At 53.9% G+C, this 23,745-nt stretch overlaps 6 protein-coding genes across 6 annotated transcripts; 4 read left to right on the top strand and 2 right to left on the bottom strand.

Moving 5' to 3' along the window:
* Window positions 1–5,161: 5,161 nt before the first annotated feature.
* On the top strand, window positions 5,162–5,881 carry PG997_009424 (uncharacterized protein; the record flags this gene model as incomplete). The annotated part of the gene is made up of 1 exon (XM_066813739.1): window positions 5,162–5,881. The coding sequence occupies one exon, from the start codon at window positions 5,162–5,164 to the stop codon at window positions 5,879–5,881; it is 720 nt and encodes a 239-aa protein (XP_066665701.1).
* A 2,020-nt stretch (window positions 5,882–7,901) lies between these two features.
* Window positions 7,902–9,472, bottom strand: PG997_009423 (host cell factor 1; the record flags this gene model as incomplete). Its single annotated transcript, XM_066813738.1, has 2 exons — window positions 7,902–9,048; window positions 9,102–9,472. The coding sequence occupies 2 exons, from the start codon at window positions 9,470–9,472 to the stop codon at window positions 7,902–7,904; spliced, it is 1,518 nt and encodes a 505-aa protein (XP_066665700.1).
* A 2,193-nt stretch (window positions 9,473–11,665) lies between these two features.
* PG997_009422 (dihydrouridine synthase) lies at window positions 11,666–14,057 on the top strand (the record flags this gene model as incomplete). The annotated part of the gene is made up of 4 exons (XM_066813737.1): window positions 11,666–11,874; window positions 11,943–12,638; window positions 12,691–13,908; window positions 13,970–14,057. 4 exons carry the CDS (start codon window positions 11,666–11,668, stop codon window positions 14,055–14,057), a joined length of 2,211 nt encoding a protein of 736 aa, XP_066665699.1.
* Window positions 14,058–14,177: 120 nt separating this feature from the next.
* On the bottom strand, window positions 14,178–15,809 carry PG997_009421 (F-box protein pof7; the record flags this gene model as incomplete). Its single annotated transcript, XM_066813736.1, has 1 exon — window positions 14,178–15,809. One exon carries the CDS (start codon window positions 15,807–15,809, stop codon window positions 14,178–14,180), a length of 1,632 nt encoding a protein of 543 aa, XP_066665698.1.
* A 1,158-nt stretch (window positions 15,810–16,967) lies between these two features.
* Window positions 16,968–18,535, top strand: PG997_009420 (Carrier protein- mitochondrial; the record flags this gene model as incomplete). The annotated part of the gene is made up of 3 exons (XM_066813735.1): window positions 16,968–17,166; window positions 17,222–17,371; window positions 17,421–18,535. The coding sequence occupies 3 exons, from the start codon at window positions 16,968–16,970 to the stop codon at window positions 18,533–18,535; spliced, it is 1,464 nt and encodes a 487-aa protein (XP_066665697.1).
* A 706-nt stretch (window positions 18,536–19,241) lies between these two features.
* PG997_009419 (uracil-DNA glycosylase) lies at window positions 19,242–20,529 on the top strand (the record flags this gene model as incomplete). Its single annotated transcript, XM_066813734.1, has 2 exons — window positions 19,242–19,615; window positions 19,716–20,529. 2 exons carry the CDS (start codon window positions 19,242–19,244, stop codon window positions 20,527–20,529), a joined length of 1,188 nt encoding a protein of 395 aa, XP_066665696.1.
* Between the last annotated feature and the right edge of the window lie 3,216 nt (window positions 20,530–23,745).

Raw genomic sequence — 23,745 nt, 5'->3', positions numbered from 1 at the left:
CCAACGAGGCTAGAATCAAGGTGCCACGGCAACCGTATTGTTTCTCGAATAAACCACTTCGGACGAAATTCTCCCCCCCAGGCAGCCCAGGCGGCGGCGACTCGACTGAGTTTACTATTACAGTATGGTTATGACTACATCCCCCAGTCACGACCTCTGCCTGGTGTTGCGCACATACAGTACGGGACTTACAGTAGTCTAAAACGCCGCCTTTCTGAACTTGGCGTCTCGGAGCGCTTCTTTCTCTCTCTGGATGGATACACATAACGTATTGGTTCATGATGTACATAGACGCATACGATACGATCTTGCTCGCCGCAGGGAAGGCAGGAAGGCCTGCTCCTCTTTGCGCGACGTGCGCACTTACGTCAAGAGGCAGGAATTGGACCGACCGGCCGGCGACATCTCGATCTCGTTTCGCACAATCCACTCAAACGCCCTTCTCCAGTGCTTCTCTGCCAGGCCAGCGTACTAACGGCCGCTTGACTCATGGGGCTGCATCGACTACCAAGCTTGGGTTCTGGCCTAGTGGCCTTTGACAGCATGGGTCCTTTACACCCCATTGGCCGAGGTAGCCCAGCCATTCAATCCAGCTAGGCTGAACTAGTCGTGTGCGGCCCAGTACTCATCGGCTCTTAACCTTAGGTAGTCGAGGTGCTGTACTTTTGGCATTGGCAAACCTCCAGTCACGGATGCTACAGGAAACCCCCCTGTTCAGAGCACATACCACGCCACGATAGATCGCAACGCGTGAGCAACATGTACCGTACCTGCATACCTGCTACCTACTACATCGCGGCATAACTTCCCAGAGCTGGTAGTACTGCCAGAGAGCAGGTAAAGCTTAACCAACAAGCCAGCTGGAAACGCGTGTGCTCTCATTGCCCAACCACCCGGGATTTCTATTTCCCGCGGTGGCGTCTTCGTCGAGTCGCTTGGCCTGTCCCGCGGAAAAGATGGTCTGGGGCTGTATCCGAAGCAAACGATCCCGCTGGCGACAAACAACGGCGGCAATCAAACGGGAGCGCCATCAGACGAAGTTGGGCGTGGAGCGGCACTGGTGTAAGCCCCAGTCCAGTCCGGCCCGGCCTAGGGACAAGAGTAGTGGCCAGCAGGCTCATTAGTAACGCCCCTCGCGTCCTGTCTAGCAGCGAGGCTTCAGCGCAGTCCGCATAGCATCGGGGCTGATCACACCCCAAGCGTACACACGAGTGTGGCATCCGGGTCGGACTGCAGCCGACGACGGGGCTTGGGCACCATGATCGTCAGGATATGGCCGATACTCTAGGTTGCAGGCAAGTGAACCAAACAGACACGGTTTCCTGTCCATCTGTTGGTGTTGCTACCTACCTCTTTACGTCGAAAGCGCCGTGATACGATGCCAAATGCCATTCTCGGCGTTTGGTGGAGACTTTCGTCCGTCATTCTGTGCCTCTCTTGACTTGGACCCTTTGAGGACCCAACCTTCCGCAAGGATCAACCCTCGACGCTGACCGTCAAAAGGAAATGTCATTCATACCAGTGCAACAGCCAGCAGACTCCCTTGCGGACGCGGGAGACATCTCTGGTCGATCATGCATCAACATGATTCAACTTTTCAGGCCGCTCTCACTCGATATCATATCGATAAAGTATTATGTCACCTGCAAGTGCCGTAGCCGCTCGAGCAATAAAGAATAAGCCGCATCTGCATGCAACCGCGACATGATGCGAGCCAGTCAGCGGGCGAGTTGGTGCTGGCCAGACGCTTGGCATGACCTTACCTTGGTCTAGAAAGACGGGAACATCCATCCATTCCACGAGGTCCTGTTCCGCTGAACCCTTCCGTCCATTGTTCTATCTCGATATCGGACACGGCCAGGCGGCATTGACGCCTTGCCCTTGCCCGCTTGACAAGTAACCTACTGTCGCGGGACTCGTCTCAAGAACGTATATCCGACCGAGTCTTTCCAATCCCGAAGGGTTTGGCGCTATTCTCAAGGCTGATCTATCCGAGATACCCACATGATAATCTATTCCCCAAGCAATATTAACAGTAAGGGATTCTTATGCGGACCGGCGGGCAGACGGGGTCTGCGTAAATCCGTTTCGATATGCACGGTCAAAAGAAAAGAATGGCCCTACGACGGACCCTGCCAGTCAACAAGAAGAAAATAACAAGGCGAAAAATATAAAAATAAAAAATAAAAAACGAAATAAGAACCTGCTTCTTTCTTTGCGGAAACTTCACCGACAGGTTGACATCACCAACTGCCCTTCCCACCCCCATCTACCGCGGGATCCTAGACTCAAACATCGCTTGCGATTGATCACAGGGAGATTTCGCTTGAGTAGTTGCATACTCACCGCCTTTGGCGTTTTCCCGCCTCGGCAGCGCGGCAGCCACTGATGATGGTGGGTAATTCATTTCCCGATGCGTATGGTCATTGTTGATGTCGAAGGGGGGACCCTGAGGAAACACGGACAGCCTCTCGCTCACTGTCAATTGTGGGGTGTCTCTGCCCTGTTTACTACTGCCTAAAGCCAAGCCGTGTCAGCTTTATCTCCTCTCTCTCTCCGCTCGAATGAGCATCGTGGTCGTTGCGGTCGTCGCGACTCGGCCTATGGACAGATCAGAGGTGAGGAGGTCGAAGGAAGAGGAAGAGGAGGATGAGGGGGAATCCGGTGGGTTTCAATGCTGGCCCTCTCCATGTGAACATGGAGTCTTTGAAACGTAATGGCCGATTCGCTCAGGCCGATTGATGGATATTTGGCTCGTTGTACCCTGGACGCCCCTCACCGAGCGTGACCTCGTGGAAACCATCGTGCCGGGACACACCAGGTCGTCACATTCACATTGGGCTCCATAGCAGCTCCCAGCGCCAAATGGACAATGCGCCACGACTGCCGCGGCTCGACTGATCTCGTTTACAGGATAATAGATGGATGTTTACTACTGGTCCGTCCTGACCTTGCATAATCTTCGGCCCTTGTATGAGTAAATGCGAGAGGTTCGATCATATCTCCGGTTAGCACCTATATACAGCGCAATATGTATTTACAGGGAAAGGGCCACGCTACCTCTTCCCAGAAAAAAGCACCACCCAACGGCTTTGCGGGTCGTTCGATTGCTCTTTAAAGCAGCCAGTCCAGCTGTGTCACCATTGATGCGGGGACTCGGCGTGACATACAGCTCAAGGAATGCGAAAACCCTGGAGACAGCGTGCCTTGGATTGTCTTCAATGTTTCAACTCGTCATCGTCAACCCTCGAAGTGCCGTATTGCCACCCCTGGTCGTCGAGATTGGCGGGCATAAAGAATCCCACGATCCAATGGCTTATCCCGAGTTTCAGATGTCCCTCACCGATACGAACACACATATTGCCCAACAGTAGAAGTATACATGTAGTCACCACATCATATTATGCCGACAAGTGACTGTTTGAATGCCCACCCTATCTGACTCGCGGTATACTGCAGCTGTTTCGATCATGCTGTGAGTGCCAGCCACACACATGCAACTCCCGCCAAACAGTTCAGCAGCACATCCACCCGCCTGAAGAGACATCGTGGCGGTCAAACGGTTGTTGGGGGCCCAGTGTCACACACCGCATGCTGTGCTCCTCAAACAGAACACTTGGGGGACCCTGTCTGGACAGTCTCAGGTGGGATCTGGCTGTTGGCCTGGGATCCCATCGCTCGGGTTTCGAGGCAAGACAAGGTACAGCGTTGGGAATCAGCCTTGCCGATGGGCTGTGCCCACAGTCTCGCCGAATGCCCGGGATGCCGACGGCGGGTGGACTTCTAGAAAAATTCTAGGGTACCAGCACGGCTACATCCTGTAGGTACTTCATTCAATCAAATCAAATTGATGTTGGCCCATGTTCCCGAATAATAATTCGTTGAATGCAGCACGCACACGCACTTTCCCGCACTTTCCTTTCCTTGATTGTCGTACATCGAGGTCAGGTGTTATTATGCTTAAGATTCCAAATCGTTCTTGGTTCCTTCGACGGCTACTGTCTTCTTCCCATGACCTTTGATGTACGAATGGATTACGATCCGTCCCTCCTAATGCTCAAGTCAAGCGGTCGGTCAGGCGTGAAGTACTGTCTACATTTCCGCTGAGGCAATACCCTATACCCGCTACCTCCAGAGACCGACGAACCAAATCCCGCGGCGTAGGGTCCGGACTTGGCTGGGTATGCATGTTACCGGACAAAGATAGGTAAAGTCGGCAGCCTGTATCCAACAACGAGCTGTGAGATTCGAGGTTACACTGTAGCAGCCGAGCGAGATCATATCGTTGGATATCTCACGCGAGCTGGATGAATGGATGCGGGCCCAGGCGTCCGGAAGAAACGGCCTCCCCGTATTCTGTCCCGGGACTTCGCGAATAGTATGGCGCTTGTTCCCGCCTATTTGTCGCAATGCGCCGCCCGGTGACAGGCTGATTACCTTGTTTTTACCCAAGGTAAGCAAGCAAACGCCGAACAGCGAACCAAACGGCGAAGGCACAGGAACCTGCCCCAGCCGGCAGCTGTCGGGCGGGTGGCGCAGGACTGGCTGCACAGTTCGGTGCCAGCTGCCGGCTCTCGGCGTACGCTCGGGGTTTGAAAAAAGAGAATGCGAATGCGTAGCTTCCCAAATCTGGCATGATATCATCAATAATCGCATGATGCATGTTTAAACGACTCCCAAGCTCCTAAGAAATCCGTCGTCCAACTTACTCAGCTTGCCGCCAACCAACGAAAACCTGCCCTGGATCTCCCGTAAACCTAAAGGCTTTTTTCTGCAAACTGTTTATCCCTACATCTCCTTAAGATCCTCTATTGTATATAACAGATCTATCGTCTGGTTGCGACACAAAGGCCCAGGCTCTTGTCCCTCTCCCGCATTTTCTATATCGTATCAAATATCTCTCATATCATACCACTCCTCCGCAAACCGCCGTCGCCTCGACACAAACGTGTGGACCTGCAGCTCCATCTACAAACCTACGCTCATCTGACGACCATCGTTCGTACCCTAAAATAGCCCATTGCAAAAGGGGCTGAAAGAGGATAACAACACCGGGCGCTGCTTTACCTGGTTTTCTTCTCGTCGAACGTTCAATAACTCGACCTCGCTCGATATCACCGCATTTCCCCGGGATCGCCTACCGAAAAACCCCCCCGCCACTATGAAGGTCGTCTCGCAGGAAGAGGAAACAGCCCACTACAATGCCGTGCTTAAGGGCGGATTCATCGGAGGCGGATTGGGCCTGGGCCTCGGTCTGCTGGGCGTGATAGGCGCCTCGAAGCGCTACCCGGCGTTCCGCGGCCTGACGCTGCCGTTCCGCTCCTTCTTGGTGACGTCGACCTCGACGTTCGGCGCCATTGTCAACGCCGAGCGCTACAGCATCGAGTTCCACAAGCTGAACAACCCCATGAACTTCTACGTCGATGAGGCCACCAAAGTGAGCCAGATTGCCGACCAGCAAAAGACGACGTCGGAGCGCCTCAATGACTGGGGCCGCGAGAACCGCTACTCGATCGTCTTCGTCTCGTGGCTCGCGTCCATGGGTATCGCCGGCGCCATGGTCGGCCGTAACAAGTTCCTGTCCACGTCGCAGAAGTTGGTCCAGGCTCGTGTCTACGCCCAGGGTCTGACGCTCGCCGTCCTCATCGCCACCGCTGCCTTCGAGACCGCCGATGCCCGCTCCGGCCAGGGCCGCTGGGAGACGGTCAAGGTGCTCGACCCCGATGACCCCGAGCACAAGAAGATCATCGAGAAGCGCGTGCATAAGGAGGAGTACGAGGGCCAGGACCTCTGGATGGATATGGTTGCCGCCGAGGAACGCCGCCTCGCCGACCGCGAGAAGTCCAAGACGCCCGAAGGCAAGGAGGGCGTGCAGAAATAAGATCGACTCATCTCATCTCATCGATCTTGCTTTTGATTCATAATCGCGAGGAATCAAGGGATGTAGCTATTCCCTGTGAGCAGCAACTCGCTAACTGAACGGCATTATGTTGTCGTTGGGACATCCTGAACAAACAAAACAACGCGGCATTGCTTTACATGGCTTGGAGTTGGAGGTTTTTTGCTTCTCGCATGGCGAGGGTGGTTGATTCACTTCATACCTTTTCCATTTGTTTGTTTGTACGTTAGTTATCTCGGTGGCCCGCCCCTTTAAAGCAACAGAATTGCTCCCGAACGGGGGCGGGCTGGGAATAAAACGCAAAATCAAGATAGACAGACCTATGCGGTGTATTGGATAGACATAGAAGAACAAGCGAATGAACCGCAGTGCAAACATTACATATCCACCATGATCACTGCTTGCTGCTTGTCGGCCTGCAGTTGTCCAGCAAATGAAGTATTTCGAGGTGAAATGAACGGTGTAACATCCGTCTGTAGATGAACGAGCCTCGTTGCCAAGAGAGGAGAAGGACGCTGTTACGAAAGATTCAAAGGGAGAAACGGAGATGGTTTAGGGCGGCGACTGGTATATATGTCTCCAGTGCGGTGGCAGATCGTGCGTGGCAAGATCGCAAGACTAGCAGTCGGCCTCATTACCACTCAAGAGCCACCGTCGGACGTTTGTTGTATCATGCCAGAGGTATGTGTACGTATATTATGTAGTGGGTATTTCAATCCAAGATCATTCCATATACCTGTTCCCACCAGCAAAACGAGATTGCTTGCTGTCCTCAAGCCAGTAGCTACACGTACGTATATGCGATGATGCATATAAGGAGGGGTCTCTCTGTTCATGCAAGACAGGTAATGTCGAGGGGAGCCGGCTCCACGAGCAGAGGAGCCTGTGATAGGAGGGGAGAAAAGAAAAGAAAAGAAGCTACTCGCTGTCTACGAACCCACCGATGATGATGACATACGATAGTTTGATATGTGCATGTAAGGCTAATGCCCCATACTTGGGTATAAATGCTGGGAGTGTTACCTCGGGGCGAGAGGGTGTAGGTATGGATTAGAATAAGGCAACAACGAGCAGTAGCGTCTGACGCTCCACGTGGTTTCTCTATCCAGACTCTGACGTTGAATGGCAAGGAGCCCGACGTCAGCGGGAGCGTAGTTTTCCAATCACAGCAGCCCTATCGCGGAGGTTGCCCTGAGAAGGCGCGTTTGTTATCTGCCCCTGGGCGCGCCAGTTGAGGGACTGGTTAACCAGAAGCAGCCGAAGAAATATATCAAGACCAGGTAGGCTTATGACCTGTTCAGACCGATCACCGCTAGATTCCAATACATTCCCTTCTTATTTCGCTTGAGATCATGTTCTTCATCTTCATTCACGGCAGAAAAGGCACGCTAATCGTTAGGAATAATGTGATAATTATACAATTCTTCCGGCTCAAATATCGAAGAAAGGGGTATTTCATGACAGATGTCCCGCTATTCCATCAATCGTTAAACGCTTTCCTTCCCCTCAAAATACACAGGAATGCCGCCCAACAGATATGGTGTATCCAAAATAAAAGAGAACTTATGCCCCTGTGAATAACTGGTTGCTACTACTTTTTCGATCTCTGCAACTCGTGTAGCAGCCGCCCAGATGTTGTTCATAGAGCAGGCGGTGGGGCCTTTCTGTAGTGTTGACTTGACCCCATCGAGCACCTTTTCCCCGAGTCCAACACTCTAGGGGTGGGTGGACATCTTAGATAAGGCAATCCAATAGAGACTGCAAAGTTCGGCATTGAAGGGAGCAACGGCTGGAGCTCCTCGTATTCGCGTTGTAATCATCGTACTCCAACAATCAAATTTTGACGAGCTGACGTCCCATTCGATGGGCACAAGATGGTACCCAAAAAGGGGCGTCAGCCCCGACTCGAGCTGGGGTATCCATCCATGGTCATTAATTCGACCGAGTTTGCTGACGAACCCCATTATGCTTGCTTCTTCGTTGTCCAACATGACATGACTCATCATACTTCTATGGTGAAATGGCTGATCTGGGAGTAATAAGCATGGACAGCCAGCTCCAGCATCCATACGTCACTGAACACTTCGCTGCCGTCGAAGCCGCCGATCACCACTAGGCGACTGTCGTATAGTATGGTGCCGTGGTAACCCCTCCCACTGGGCGGTAGACCGTATATCCTCCGCTTGTCCCAAGTCATGGTAACCAGGTTCAGCAGCAAGACGTCGTTGGAATACTCGTTGCCATCGTGACCTCCTATCACGAAGAGGTACGACCCCACGATGGTGGCCGTGTGCGACAGCCGCCGGAAGGTGATCGGTATGCTCACGGCTTTCCACGTATGGGTGTCCACGTCGTAAACCCACACATCGTTGAAGCATTCCCCGCCGTCCGACCCGCCGTAGATGATCAGTTTGCTACCCACCATGTTCGCGGTGTGATAACCTCGGGCCTTTGGCCGGTTGTCCCTCGCCGCTGTGCTGTTGGGGTTGCTGGTCGTAGGACTCGAGACGAGCTTCCAACTCATCTTGGTCACGTCGGAAACGTCGAGTCTCCAGATATCGTTGAGCGCGCGGACGCCGTCGCCGCCTCCAAAGACGTATATGCCGTTCTTGTACAGGCATGCCGTGTGCGCTCTCCTCGGACTGGGCGCCTTTTCCCCGACAATCTTTGGTCGATGCCACCGGAAGTTGACCGTGTCGAGTACATAGACGTCGTTGTAGTATGCTGGACCGTCGCCACCGCCGAATATGACCAGCTTCTTGCCCACCGCCGTACACGTCATGGCCCGCAGCGGGACAGGGATGTCGCCCGCTACATGAGGGCTGCTCCAGTGGAAGGAGTCGGCGTCCAACACGTATAGCTCGTTGAAGCAGGCCCGAGAATCACAACCACCGAAGACGTAGACATTGCTTCCGACCAGCGTCGTCGTGTGAGCACGGAGAGGCGTGTGGGCAACCCCTGAGACAGGGGCTCGCGACCAGTACATGCCGGACGCGGGAGCGGCGGGGACGTCAGGCGCCGTCGCGGGATCCTGCAGTGGAGGGAAGGCCATGTAGGGACCACGTGCGCGGGCGGCCAGGCTCGTTTTTCGTGCGGGATTCTCTTTGGCCGCGGGGGTTTGCTGGCAATGGCAGATGTGGAGCGCAAGGCTAACGGTCGTCTCGAATCGCTGTCTCTATCCCGGCCTCCACCCTCTGTTGACGAACCAGCATATATATCACCCGAGGAGCGCGCGCTGGCGCTGGTGTCGCCATTGGTAGAAGCCGTCTTGAAGACGGGCGTCGGCTGCGCCGGCTGCGGAGGCGGGGCTGCCGCTGCAAACGAAGCTTTGGCTGCTGAAGACTGAGAGCGCTGCCGGATCGAGCTCTCCGAGGCCTTGCGCCGGCTTCCGTGGCTCTGGCTCTTGGAGGACAAATGGCCCGGTGTGTGGCTTCGGATGGGGAGGGCGCGGTCGAGCGACTCGTCCTGGTCGGGGGCTTGGCCTAGGGCTACGGTGGGAGAAGGAAGCTGGATCTTTTGGGAGCGTACTGTCCGTGTCTTTGAGGATGAGGTAGGACGGGAGGTGTCGGCCATGGTTGTTGATCAGCAAGCTGGGACAGGCGATAGTGACATGTCGTTGCCCCTGAGTGTAAGAACTCGAAAAAGAACGTGTTTATGGTCGCAATGACGAGGAGCTGCTAGTGTATCGGTGACAGCAGGCTGGGGCAGGCTTGGGCGTTACGAAACACTGTAACCGGCACGCGACGTCAATGTCAACAGTGGGCTAGACTGCGACAATGCAGGATCAGGCGCAGATCTCACCCGGGACCCAATTGGAAAAAGAAAAGCAGCAAAATCAAAACGAATTACTTGACGCCTAATCTGGTGGTATGGAAGAAGATAGCTGCGACTGGACATGGGACAGAAGCTGGAAAGAAGGAAAGAAGGAAAAGGAGCATGAACTTTGTCAATGCGTGCGTGGCAGGCCGATAGGTAGACAGCAACGATGTGGTCTTCGCGGGTTGGTCTTGGTCTTGGTCTCGGTCTCGGTTTTGGTCTTGGTCTAATCTGGTCTGACCTGGCGAGTGCTGGAGCGACTGGAGTACGGTACGGAGCAGCAGTACTGGAGCAGTGCGCTGGGCCTGGAATGCAATACAGCTGTGTGTGGTTTTGTTTTGTCTGTTCCTGTTGGTTGGGCCCCTCCTCCAAATCCCAAACCAAAAGGGCGACGAAGAGAGATTGCGGAGACGCTTAGTTGCAGCTGGAACCGCAGCAGACTGCCGACCAGGAGGAAGAACGGATACAAGGATGGGTTCACTGTGGATTGCGGACGGTTTGGTTGAGACATTTGAGAGGGCGACGGCCAGGGCGAGCCAGGGCAAGTCAGGGACTCAGGGCAGAAGCTCAGGGCAGCCAGGGCGGCCAGGGCAGCGGCCAGGGGCTTTGCTGTCAATCAGCGAGCGAGTGTCATGTCATGTGCGCTCTGGTCTGCTCAATCAACTGTCAGTGCTGGAGCTAGGCAGGTAGCCCGCCCGTAGACAGCTCAGCCCGGTATGGACAGGTACCTTAAGTAGGTACCTATCCGAACCGCAGAGTTCAGAACTTAATCCAGCCCAGCCCAGCCCAGCCCACCCCCTGCATGCAGCTGATGTTGATTCCTGCCTTCGTCCCGTCTACCTGCCTCATGGCTCATGTATGTAGTCGTAGATGGGGTTGCATTACAGTTCTGGAATTACAGGAGCTGAACAACGCCCTCGGACTCTGCTCTCGTCGTACACCTCCTCCAGTGTTACATCGAATGCGACTGGGAGTCAAGTATTGGCGGCCGTGCCCTCGATTTGGCCAGGAATCTGATAACTTAGAATGATGAGATTGATTGATTAATAATGAACATGCTGTTGGTCCTTCTCACTTTCGACTCCAACTCATGTAACTTCCATGCAATCTGTGCACATGGAATACTACTACCCACGTACCCTACCTATTCATCTGAAGTTGGTCGAGTCCTCCAGCTCATGGAAGTTACGTCTGGTTAGCAAGTATGTAGGTAAGCTTGGACTTGGAGGACTGGTGTGTTTTGTGAGGTGACGGCCTCGGAGCTTAAACGGGATCTTCCGAGCACACCGTCACTGGCATCCGACGATGCTAATTTGCTGATGACCTGCTACATCACTGTCTTGCATCCGCTCGAGGATGGTACCACGAGGCACAAGTTGGAGGCGAGGGTTTGGGCCGCAGGAAATTAGGATTTATCAAATTGGGGTTTGGGGGCCTCGTTTTGGAGCAAATCCTACTTTCACTTGCATACCTACATGTATCATATTGATCAATGGAATTATTGGAGACACTTCTTGGAAGGCAACAACATAGGTCAGCAACATGTAGGTTACCTAAAGTAAGGTAAGTAGGTACTCATTCGGAAGGTGGGGTAAGGTTGCAGGGCACTGATCGTGCTAGTCAACGCGACGTAGTGCGATCAAATACGATACGGGAGGCGATGGGCGAGTTGCTTGGTTCAATTGATGTTGCTGCGGTGGAAAGGAAAAAGGAACCTGAAGCAGGTACCAGGCCAATTTGAATGGGGCACATCAACTTGGAACATTGCCTATCGATTAACGAGAGGTACCGACCATACAAGGTTTGCAATTACCAGCTTAGTGCAAGTACGCTGCAGACTGACCTACCAAGTGGCAGACCTGAAAATTTATGACAAAGTTACACTGGCATAGCCAACAAGCGTTAGGAGATCTCGGTGCACGTATGATTGAGGCTCTCACACCAGACACCATGGCTAGCGAGGGTCCCTCCGACGTAAAGATGGATGAAGGTACCTCCTCATCCGTGAATGGCTCGCTTCATCCCGCCAGCAAGCGAGAAAATGACAACGAGACCACTCAACCTGAAGACGGAACTGAGGGCCCAGCATCTAAGAAACTCAAAACCCTGGACAGCACCGCCGACACCAGGAGAAGGGGCATTGCAGCTATCAAGGCCGAGTGAGTGCCATACCGCCCATAAGGACCTTCACCTACATCACCTGTATACAGTGTACTAACAAGCCCAGGTACCTCATCTCCAATGATATTGCCCAGACTAATGTCGTCGACGGCGATGCAGCTGAGGGCTCTATCAGCACCAGCGACCCTGTCAATGGCAAACCAGACCCTCGTGGCGATGCCCGTGGTGATGCCCGTGACAACAGGGACAACAGGGACAACAGGGACAACGGGAAGAAGGACAAGCCCCGCAAGAAGCAGAAGGGCCAGAACAAGGATCGCCAATATGGTCACTTCTCTGATGCCATCAAGCTTTGCAACAGCATTGCCTATTCAAACGAGTTCTCGCCTAGGGAATGCAAGTTTGGGGAGAGGTGTAACATGGGCCACAACCTGCGCGACTACATGGCACAGGGAAGGCGCGAGGATCTTGATACCCTTGGCGGGAAATGTCCTGTCTTCGAGTCCTTCGGGAGGTGTCCGTCAGGCTGGAAATGCCGTTTTGTCAAGAGCCACTCCCAGGAGATTGAACGTGAAGACGGCCGGAAGGAGCTCGTTCTCAACAGTGCTGGTGAATCTTCCCAGCCTTTTTCTGGAGACGACGATGCTACCGACATGCGCCCAGGAACAGTCAACGCCGTCACCAGTGATCAAAAATGGAGCCTCGCCAAGAAGAAGGCAAACCTAGACAAGTCCGACAAATACATTCAGTGGCTCAATGCCGATGCTTCGCGGTCAAGAGACTTCCACAACAAAAAGGGGGGGTCCCAGTACCGAAAATCAAGAGGATTTGAAGACAGCTCGCGAAGAATTCAGAGCCCAGTTCGTGGAGCCGCCGCTCAAGGCCAGCGAAAAGCGCAAGATCTACTTCGGTCGCGAGACACCAGTGCTTGCTCCGCTGACGACACAGGGCAATCTTCCCTTCCGAAGACTTTGCGTCGAGCTTGGTGCGCAGGTCACGTATTCGGAAATGGCAATGGGTATGCCCCTGATTCAGGGACAGAAGGGAGATTGGGCCCTCATGAAGGCATCCTCGTCTGAAATCGCCCCTCCCCGGTACACACCCTCGGAGGGGTCGATTGTAAAGGGATATGACAACGCAAAGGACCTCAAGTTCGGTGCCCAAATCTCGGCCAACCAGCCCTGGATTGCAATCAAGGCAACCGAAGCACTCACCAGCTTCTTGCCCCATTTGCGAGTAGTTGATCTCAACTGCGGATGCCCGATCGATATGGTGTACTCGACGGGCGCTGGTTCCGGACTCCTTGACGCACCTAATAAGATGGAGCGCATGATTCGGGGAATGAACACTGTTTCTGGCGAGGTGCCCATCACAGCTAAGCTGCGCATGGGCGTCCGTGATGCCAAGCCGAACGCGGCCAAGACCATTGAGAGATTGGCCTTCGGCGGCGAGGAGCAACGCGATTATCTGGGGGCCCCTGGATGCGCCGCGGTCACGCTGCATGGCCGAAGCCGTCAACAGCGTTACACAAGAAGCGCCAACTGGTCATACATCGCAGAGTGCGCGGCCATGGTTAAATCGTACAACCAGAAGAAGGACGACCTGACGGACACGGCGAAGGAGCCCGACGCCAGCACGCAGGCCAACACGGCCGATGGGAGGATGTACTTCCTCGGCAACGGCGACTGTTACTCCCATGTCGATTACTTTGATCACGTTGACAACGCCAAGGTTGACAGTGTCATGATTGCCCGAGGTGCTATGATCAAGCCGTGGATCTTCGAGGAGATTGAAAAGGGTCAGTATCTCGATAAGTCGGCCACCGAGCGGCTGGGCTACATTGAGAAGTTCTGCAAGTTCGGCATGGAGGCTTGGGGCTCTGACGAGCTGGGCATCGGTTTTACGCGGCGGTTCTTGCTCGAGTGGCTGAGCTTCACGCACCGCTACATCCCCATTGGGGTTTTGGAGCACCTTCCTCCCAGCTTGCAGGAACGACCGCCGGCGTACCGTGGTCGTAATGAGCTCGAGACGCTCTTGGCGAGTGATAACTACAAGGACTGGATCAAGATCAGGTAAGCACGCACCTCACCACTAGAAACTCTCGAATAACCAAATGCTAACCCCCAACTTCAGCGAGATGTATCTTGGCCCGGCCCATCCTGGTTTCAATTTCCAGCCGAAGCACAGGTCCAACAGCTACGAGATGGAAGCAGAGGGTTAAAAGTCGGTCGGGTGCCATGCATGATGAACGGCACGGCCTTTGTATTATGTCATTTGCTCATGAGGTAGATAAAATCCAGGCTAGTCAAGTCATCTCGGAATTTCAGGAAATGGCCTTCTTCTATACACCACCAAAACCGTAGCTCTTCACGCGACTAAAGTAGTAGGCCTTGTCGTTTTTCAGCTCGAAAGCGCCCCAGTCGTCCGTCAGCCGGTTGTAGCTCCAGAAACCCTTCCAGATCAGCTTGTTGTTGCGCGCGCCCTTGCCAGCGCTCTTGAGGGCCAGGTCCATGCGGTACTCGTATTTGGGCCCGACGGCGCTTTCCGTCTCGACGAACAGGTCGCCCTCGACCTCGGCGAGGTCGGTGTCGGCGTCGGGGTCCTTGTCGAGTGCGGGGCACGACAGGCGCCAGCGGCCCTTTCGGGCTTCGGACATGACCGCGGTCGGCAGGTGGGCCATGGCCTTGTTCTCATGCTGGCGGACGAGCTCCTTGGTGAGGTTGTGGACCACGTCGGCCGGGTCGGCGGTCGTGAGCAGGCTGATGACGGTGCCGTCGCGGAAGAAGCGCAGGTAGCGGTAGTAGGTCACGATGTGCACAGGGCTGTTCCAGGTGATCTGGTTGCCGGTCGAGTGGCCCTGCCGGATGTAATTGACGGTGCTGATGTAGCAGCCGTTGAAGCGGATGCGCGGGCGGCGGCGCCACATGTTCTGCCACGACGATGCGTACAGGCTGCTCCGCACCAGCTCGAGGGTCGTGGCCTCGGCCTCGGCCTTCTGGTGGCGCCGCAGCTCCTCGAGGCTCAGGAGGTTCTCGGCCTCCTCGAGCGTCGTGGGGCCGTCGCGGCTCAGGTCCTCCCAGGAGATGCCCCGCTGGAAGTGGTAGACCATGGCGCCGAAGCCGAATTCTTCGCCGAGACTGACGCGGCGCCAGATGCGGTCCTCGGTGGCCACCAGGAAGGCGAAGCGCTTGCAGACCTGCGACAGGCGCACAAAGTCGGCAATGTCCAGGATCGCCACGTCCCGCAGGATGTGGACCAGGATCTCTTCGGGCAGCGCCGACAGAGGTGAAGGCGGGGCCGGCATCCCCTCCACCTCCGGCGACGCGGGTTGGATGCTCAGGCCGGCGAAGCTGGCGATGAGGTCAGGCAATGATAGAGGGGGTCCATCTAGGGAATGGTGGGCAGTATTTGGGACCGTGGCGGGTGCATTGGACGGGTTGATGGCTGCTGCCGTGTCTGGAGTTGGTGCTTGTTGCTGCGGCTGCTTTCCCCATCGGCCTGGGAAATGCTTGTCTCGGTAGGCCTTCTCCACGTGATTGTCCAACCTGAAAGCGCGACGGTAGAGATGGAGACTGTCACCAAGTTTTCCGGCGGACTCCTTGTCCACGGCCCTTTCGTAGAACTCAAGAGCCGTCTCTGGCTCTTTCTCAAGCTCTCCAGAGCCCTTCTCGAACGCCGCCAGTGTGTTGGGGGCTATTACCGGGCCAGCCGGCTCATCAAAGGCCTGGCCCCTGGTGAGGTCATCATCGTCTTCTTGGTGCTGGTGCGATGCAATTTTGGAGGCAATTCTTGGGTTCGCAGACGGTTCATGCTTCCTAGAAGGAGGGACTCTAGATGACGATGACGAAGCCGCCTGGGCCTTTTGGGGACGTTGCTGTTGTTGCTGCTGGGTGCCGCTGGTGGCGGCCGTGTTCCTAGAACGGGCCACCTCGGCTCGCCACTGTTCTCTGAAGTTCTCTAATTCGGACTCCATATTGTGCAGCTTTGTAATCGCAAGATCAGTTTTGATGTCTATAGATCCTACTGGCCCGGGGTTCTATGAGCAGTTCTTCGAAACACCTTATAAATCCGAGCCCGTAGTGGAGTCGTCCGGCATGAGAGTCACCCGGCGAGGGTGCTGATGATAGGAGCTATGTTTACCTTATCGGACCCAGAATGATTATATAATCACAGCTTAGCCTGGCGCTAAGGCACGGAGATTGATAACTCGCAAACCCGGCAACTTCCTGCTGGAGAGATTGATAAGATCAGGTGTAGACCGTATTCCACTCAACGCTGCGTGGTCGTGATGCATCAATTGACTACAAGTCGTAGGTACATACTATCTTGCATGCACATATCTTGTTACTTTTCTGTACTGCTGCTACTAATATTATCCAGGCTGGCCTATTTGCGACTACATGCACCCGAAAGTACTGGCCGCTGTCGTAGTACAGGCACTATTCAAACGGGGGGTATTGTACAGTATTGGATGGGTTCTCCAACCGATTGATTGACGGATGACATCATGACAGTGCTTGGATTGCTCCTCCTGATGATGGGCGAGGAGACTAATGAGGAGGGATCTCAAGAGAAGTACTGCGTAGCAATATTTTTTGGAGGAATATAACTCTGAAGCCAAAGCCAATCTACTCTAGAGTGCCTGTTCCCTTCATCAATGGCCCTGTGTTGGTATGGAACCTATTCGCCAGATGTAGAAGAAGAGTTGCCACCAGCCCTGAGTCCTGTCAGAATCCCGTTAGTCAGCGTGGCATTTCACACTTCACATCCCCCGCTGATACCCGCGAATCCAAGCCGGCGGGTCCTCTCATCTCGGGGTTCCTGCAAGCTGCACTGCGCTGCGCAGAAAAAAAGTCTTGGCCCGAATTCCCGCCCTAGTACATGACGGCCTGGGGAATTCAGTCCGCAATCGCTCTGGACGATCGACTATCGCCGTCCTTGACCCTTTTCGCCATTGACTGCCTCGCTCGCCCCCTCACCTCTCACCTCTCACCTCTCACCTGAGCGACTTTGCTGTTTGCTCTTTCTTCCTCCGACACAAAGCCAGATTGTAAAGCGAACCTCCTCCCTACAATTGCCCTGCGACTAGACGAAGCGACCTTGCCCGGACAACCCGGGGGTCGCCCACACAATGAGTAACGTCACACAGAGCCTCAGTAGTGGCCTGAATCACGACAGGTTCGCAGCCCATTCACGGCACCCCGAAGATGCTTTCGTTGGTCCGACAATGGTCTCATCTCAAGACGACGACCCGGGCGCGCCTGTCGAAATCACCCCCGGTCAAAAGATGCTATCTGCCATTTCCGGCAGCTTGCTCACGTCCATGCTGAGTGCGTTTCTGCTGTACAACCCCATGCGCAAAATTCGTATGCTAATTCGGAATAGTGACGCCTCTTGACGTAGTGCGCGTCCGACTGCAATCCCAAGTCTCGCCTCAACCGCAAGCTTACACGGCCGATTTGCAAAAAACTCGCGATCTCAACCCCGAATGTCTTCCGCCCTTCCAACTTAGGCGTCACGGCTTGCTGCCGGGAGGTCTTCTTCATGAACAACAACGCCGAAGCGTGCATTGCAACAAATACAGGGACGACGCAGGTGCCCGGCGATTGCGCAGTGGAACATGCGCAACGAAGAACCTTCAACTCCACCTTCGACGGCATCAGGAAGATCGCCCGCAATGAGGGCATCACAACTCTCTGGCGGGGTCTTTCGCCGACACTGGTCATGGCCGTGCCGGCCAACATTATCTATTTCACAGGCTACGAATGGCTCCGGTATAATAAATCGAGCCCCATAAATAAGGTCAGCTCAGACACCACAGCGCCCCTCTTCGCAGGGGCTACGGCCAGAGTGGTTGCAGCTTCAGCTATCAACCCGATCGAGCTTTTCCGCACGCGTCTTCAGGCGTCGCGCGGAGCCAGTGCGACAAGTGCTATGGCCGAGACAGTAACCGGCGTGAAGGACATGGTCGCTCAACACGGCTATCGCTCCCTCTGGCGTGGCATCACCTTGACGTTGTGGCGCGATGTGCCCTTCTCTGGAATGTACTGGTTCGGATACGAGACCATCCGAGGGAAACTTACAGACATGCGGGAGGAGCGTCGCGGTCGGTCGGTTTTACCAGAAGATGGCTCGAAAACACGAGCTCGTAGCCGGTCACAGAGCAGGGAGAACCATACGGCAACATTTATGGATAGCTTTGCCGCAGGTGCTGTGTCGGGCGCCTTTGCGACTATTGTCACAATGCCCTTTGACGTTGGCAAGACGAGAACACAAGTCTTCCGGGACGGTTCTAAACAGGCTGCGACCGGAGCAGAAAACTTGGCACCCGAGGAGCAATCCATGTTGCGACTACTCCGCCATATCATCGCCACCGAAGGAGTGTCGGGCCTATGGAAAGGCTGGTTCCCGCGCGTCCTCAAGGTCGCGCCCTCATGTGCTATCATGATCAGCAGCTACGAAGTGGGCAAACGAGTATTCCGTGGCATGAATGAAAAGAAGGCCAAAGAGCAACTCGGGCGCGAGACCCCTGAACCACCAAAGGATTTCCACTCATACCTTGATTTTGTTGCATTAGCAGGCGTTTATTCAGGCCTTATTTTTTCACACGATACCTACATCAGAAGCGTTGAGGAGCTTGCGACTTGGAACCAAGGAGTCGAAATAGATGTCGGGAACGCGAGTATTCCGGATAGATGATGACTTCATAGACGGGACATTTTGGCGCCCGTGTAACGATACGATAGTAGAGATGTTTTATGTTTGTACACTAGCCAGACCTCAAAGCCCGAAGCAGGTAGCTCACGTAGCAATTGAACCGCTCCAATGCCTATCTCCCCTAATGAACATTCTCTGCCAGTACAGTCCGGCTCGCAGTCCTTCACAATACTTGGGTTTGGTGACGCAAATATTGTGTCTACATACCTTGGTTGTGGCTGTGGCACCTTATGCAAGCACTTTAGCTTAGCCGCGGCCGTTTCGCGTTCCGCACACGAACTCCACGTCGCGTCCAAAACGCGCTCTGACGTCGAGAATCCCAGTACCACTTTAGTAGCTACGTGTTGCCGTCCCTACAGCCTCCCATTTTCTCCTCTTGCTACGCTCCGAACCCGCACACCGCTCTGTCCAAACTCAACTGCCGTTTCTCTGTTTCCCCAGATACAATTCGCAGTTTCAGTTTCAGTATCCACGATCCTCGGCGTCTGCCCAAATAAGCCAATTCAAGATTGCTGTTTCACGTGTATATCGACGTTTTCCCTTCTCATTCTCCTCCTCGCCCTACCCTTACCGATACCCACAGGGCCTTATTCTTTCTCCACGGGCCCTTCCGCTACGGCCCCGTTCTGCTCCAGAGAATCTTTATAATCTCCGTCCTTCAATCTCCAGCCTGCACATCACCACCACAATGTCGACATTAAAACGAAAGGCCGCGGCCGCTACAGATGCCAACAAGAAGTCGAAGCCCAATGCCAGCATCACATCCTTCTTCGGGGCCCCTAAGCCTGCCGCCACCAATGGCGCTTCTTCCTCTTCGGCAGCAGGAGCTTCTGCCCCCGAGCCGCCGGCACTCAAGTTCGACAAGGCCAAGTGGGTGGCTAGCCTGACGCCAGAGCAGAAGAAACTTTTACAGCTCGAGATCGATACCTTGGACGTCAGCTGGCTGGCTCACCTGAAGGACGAGATCACAAGCAAGGAGTTTTTGGACCTCAAGCAGTTCCTTGACCGCGAGAAGACTCAGGGCAAGAAAGTGTTCCCGCCGCCAGAGGATATCTACTCATGGTATGTTGCTACCCTCCCCCCACCTCTCTCTTTCCTGTCTGGTACCCTACCATGTTATCACACACGACAAATAGTTAACACGATCCTCTTCACTCTCTAGGTCCCGCCATACCCCCTTCCATACCGTCAAGGTCGTCATCCTGGGCCAAGATCCCTACCACAACGTTAACCAGGCGCACGGCCTGGCCTTCTCGGTGCGGCCGCCGACGCCGACGCCGCCCTCGCTGCGTAACATGTTCATCGCGCTGAAGAAGGACTACCCGTCGTTCGTGGTGCCGGCCAAGAACGCGGGCCTCTTAACCCCCTGGGCCGACCGGGGCGTACTCATGCTGAATACGTGCCTCACGGTGCGGGCCCACGAGGCCAACTCGCACGCCAACCGCGGCTGGGAGCGCTTTACGCAAAAGGTCATCGACCTTGTCGCGGCCCGCCGCACTCGGGGCGTTGTCTTCGTGGCCTGGGGCACCCCCGCGGGAAAGCGCGTGTTGAAGGTCGACCAAAAGCGTCACCTTGTCCTCAAGTCGGTCCACCCCAGTCCCTTGAGCGCGCCCCGCGGGTTCTTCGACTGCGGTCACTTCCGCAAGGCCAACGACTGGCTCGCCACGCGCTACGGGGCTGGGTCGGAGATCGACTGGGACTTGACTCCTAAGAAGGCGGCCCCGGCCCCGGTACCGGAAGCCAAGGCTGAAGGCAAGGATGAAGACAAGACTGAGGGCAAGACTGAGGGCAAGACTGAGGAAAAGGCCAAAGGCAAGGCCGAGGAGACGGATGAGAAGGAGAAAGAGAACGTCGTCCTCCCTCCTGCCGTCGTCGTAGTGGGTACCGACGAGGAAGGCGAGGATGGCAGTGTACATGAGAAGAGCGAGTTGTTGGACAAGGCGGGCGAGAACCCGACCGTCGATGAGGAGAAATAGGGGGATTCCATCTAAAGGGTGTACACGGCAAAATTCTTGATGCATGAGTGCGCGGTCAAAACGAGCGATGGGTTTTGCACACACATACACTCATTCCCAGATCAGGTGTTGAGGAACTTGGTCATGACGAATCTACAACTTAAAACGCAACGAACATGATTGGCTTACGGTATTTCCGCCTGTTCTGGAGTAATAGGGCGTTTCTTCATGTGGATGATGGAACTACCGGAAAAGAGTGAGAGGAAGAAGGGGAATGTGTTTGTTTCTACACACAAACTTTGTATGATAGGCATGGTTGGATGATTGGTTTCTGGGGCTATATGATATGACGGTCGATCGATCGAGGAGGATATAACGAAAATAGTGAGCTCTACAATGCTGCCCGATCCGGGCGGGCAGCTTTGCCCATATGAATGACAGTTCAATGCAGTAAATACTGTATTTACATGGGCCGCGGTTGAACTAGATGATCAAGACACACATGAGTGAAGCATGCTACAAACAAGGATCACTGCGTCGCTAATCCTTCCTAGGGGTTTGGTCTGGGGTGGCCATGCCCTGTTTATACTACCGATAAAGACTTGCTGCCTTCGTATTGTCAATGGGACAGTACGGGATTGGCCATCAGGGGGGCTCATCAACAGCCGCATCCGACTTCGTGGGGCTATTGCTGTTGCGATATGTCTACGTAGACACAGTTTACACCTGTCTATCTTACTTAGTTCTTCTCCTGCTTACCTCGTATTCCTGTCTTTTACCTCGTCTATTAAGAAAAACATCAAACTCGAAAAGAACGATGGTACATTGAGCAGGAACACGTAAGGTTAGGTGACCATGGGGTTCTTCAACCACTCATCTCGATGGTGAAGTACGGCGAGGCTCCTATTCGCTTAAAGAGAATATCAAAACAAGTGACCATCTTGCGTGGATAGTTACTACCTGGGCCACAACACCACAATCCAGTTGTACATACCAGTGATGCAGAAAGTGTCAAAGCCAACGCTCCCCTCTCGCATGTGACACCCATTGATATCTTAGGTAGCCAGGAATGATTTGGCGTGTAAAGCAGATGGGCTCTTTTATTACGTAGTTGGGGGTTCAGACAAGAGATAAAGCCTCCAGATCAAGCAAGCACCTCGCTTTCGACAAGCTTTGTTGGCATCTCACATACGAGTGACCTTTGCGCGACAACCTCCATCTCCGCCGATTTGTTGTTCGCACCTCCTTTTAAAATCGGAAAGTCCCTTAAAACATCACGTCCTAATCATATGGACGCAGTGTGTAGACTACGCACCCGTTTTTGGCTTCCCGTACCAATATCACACCGGGGAAAATAAAAACAATAAAGATTCGACTGCCAATATGTGAAGTCACATAGTGTGTCACATGTGTAAGTGGATGAATCGAACAAAACTACCAAGTGGTCAGGCAATAACACGGCATCTTCTCTCCTCGACAAGCAGTCCCGTTACCACGTTGACCGAACGAGACAAATGGGGGTTTTGGAAAAGCTTACAGTACCAACCGACTATTTGCCTGCCCCTTTTTTTGTTCGTTGGCCATCACAGTACTGACGCGCCATCAGATTGTATTTACACCGTCAAGAAGGGGGATGATTAACCACACCAGGGAGTCTGACTTTGTACGGTGCGTTGGTTCTCCTTCACCACAAGACGCATTCATGGGAGCACGATGTGTCCTCCCCTGAATCAAGCACTCCCCGCGATCGAAAAACTCCGGGGGAAACAGACCAGACGAAGAGGCGGCGAGGAATACCTCACAGACACACCAGCTACCAACTCATCTGCACCACTTCAGCTTCGAGGTGCAATCTTCGCCCTTGATGGTACGGTATGAGGTTCGGAAGACCCTGTTTCCCAAGATCACAGCGCACTGAGTGAGACCGGAGTGTACAGCTCAATGGTTAGACCTTGGTAGTATCCTAGCCGCCGGGTGTACAACCAGGGGAGATTTTATCATCAATATTGTCTTGGAACTCAGGCCACTCAGTTCACCTTTGCCCACACCTCCCGCATCTCTGTAGGGCTCAAGAGAGGTTCTAGATGGATCGTCTACGAAGATTGGGTAAGTAAAAGTATATTGATATGATGACGCAGAAGGGAAAAAGGGGGAGCGAGCCCCATTCCTGTTCAGCTGGAGATTATCCAAGACATACTACTGCATGCAGATTAAGGTGCTTATAGATAGACCGTAAGTAGATCATGTGCAACGCCAGATGCCACATCAAGTTGATTGGGCGAATTGAGAAGATGGGAAAGTACGATGCACGCAAGTGTAAGACATTGAATAATGAAGGCGGGCTGAGAGCGCCATCTGAAACCAAAAATCCCGGAAAGCTGGAAATGACTTATCGGGATATCAAACACTTCCAATCTGGGGCGAGGATTCCTTCTTCTTATCAGAATCACCGTATACAGTATAATATGCCTATATACTTCCCTTCCATTCCTCCCTATTCGGATCGCTGGGGCGGGTACGCAATTGAATACGAAGCGAGAAAGAAAGCAAAAGATGAATGTGTGAAAGAATAACCGAAAAAGAAGAAGTGCTCACAAAGACTGCAACGTGCTTCTTGAGCCTTGTCCAATGAGGTCGGGATGATGAAACGCGGGCGACATGTCAGATATTGGGATAGCATCATCTGATGATTTGATTGCCGATGCTCCACAGCCGGAGAGGTCTTTGTTCAGGTGTCTCGAAAAAGGTTCTGCACCAACGTGGTATTTTCGGAAACACAGTCTGTCTGTACCTGCAAACCTTCAACCTTGGGAGGAAAAGACCCCGCAATATTTGGACGAGGATGCGACTGTGATATGTTGACCATAGGCACGACTCGTCCGTCTCTCCATTCCATGTTACATTTACAGGTACCCGTTGGCGGTGGAGCAGACGACGACGGCGGCAGATCCGGAGAGTGGACGGGCTGCGAAATGATCAATGAGGACGGTATGCAAAACCGACCAGAGGGCGTCGAAACTGAAAGTGGGCAGAGGAAGCCGAAGCTTGGGCTTCTTCGTCGCACGCTCGTGCCCTGCAGGTACTGAGATGCACAACCATGAGTGACGTGTGGTCATCTGCAGTTCAATATACATGGGCCTGCAAGGCCCTCCGTATAGGAAAAAAAAAAAAAAGGCAAAGAAATAGCCGAATAATATGGATATTCACTGTCAGTACCTATGCATCAGACCCTCGAGA

Source organism: Apiospora hydei, assembly GCF_038363865.1.
Source record: "Apiospora hydei strain CBS 114990 chromosome Unknown utg000007l_segment0_segment0, whole genome shotgun sequence".
In the NCBI taxonomy this organism is placed as follows: domain Eukaryota; kingdom Fungi; phylum Ascomycota; class Sordariomycetes; order Amphisphaeriales; family Apiosporaceae; genus Apiospora; species Apiospora hydei.
The sequence above is the reverse complement of the archived record's forward strand: the minus strand, read 5'-3'. Positions and strand labels throughout refer to the sequence as shown.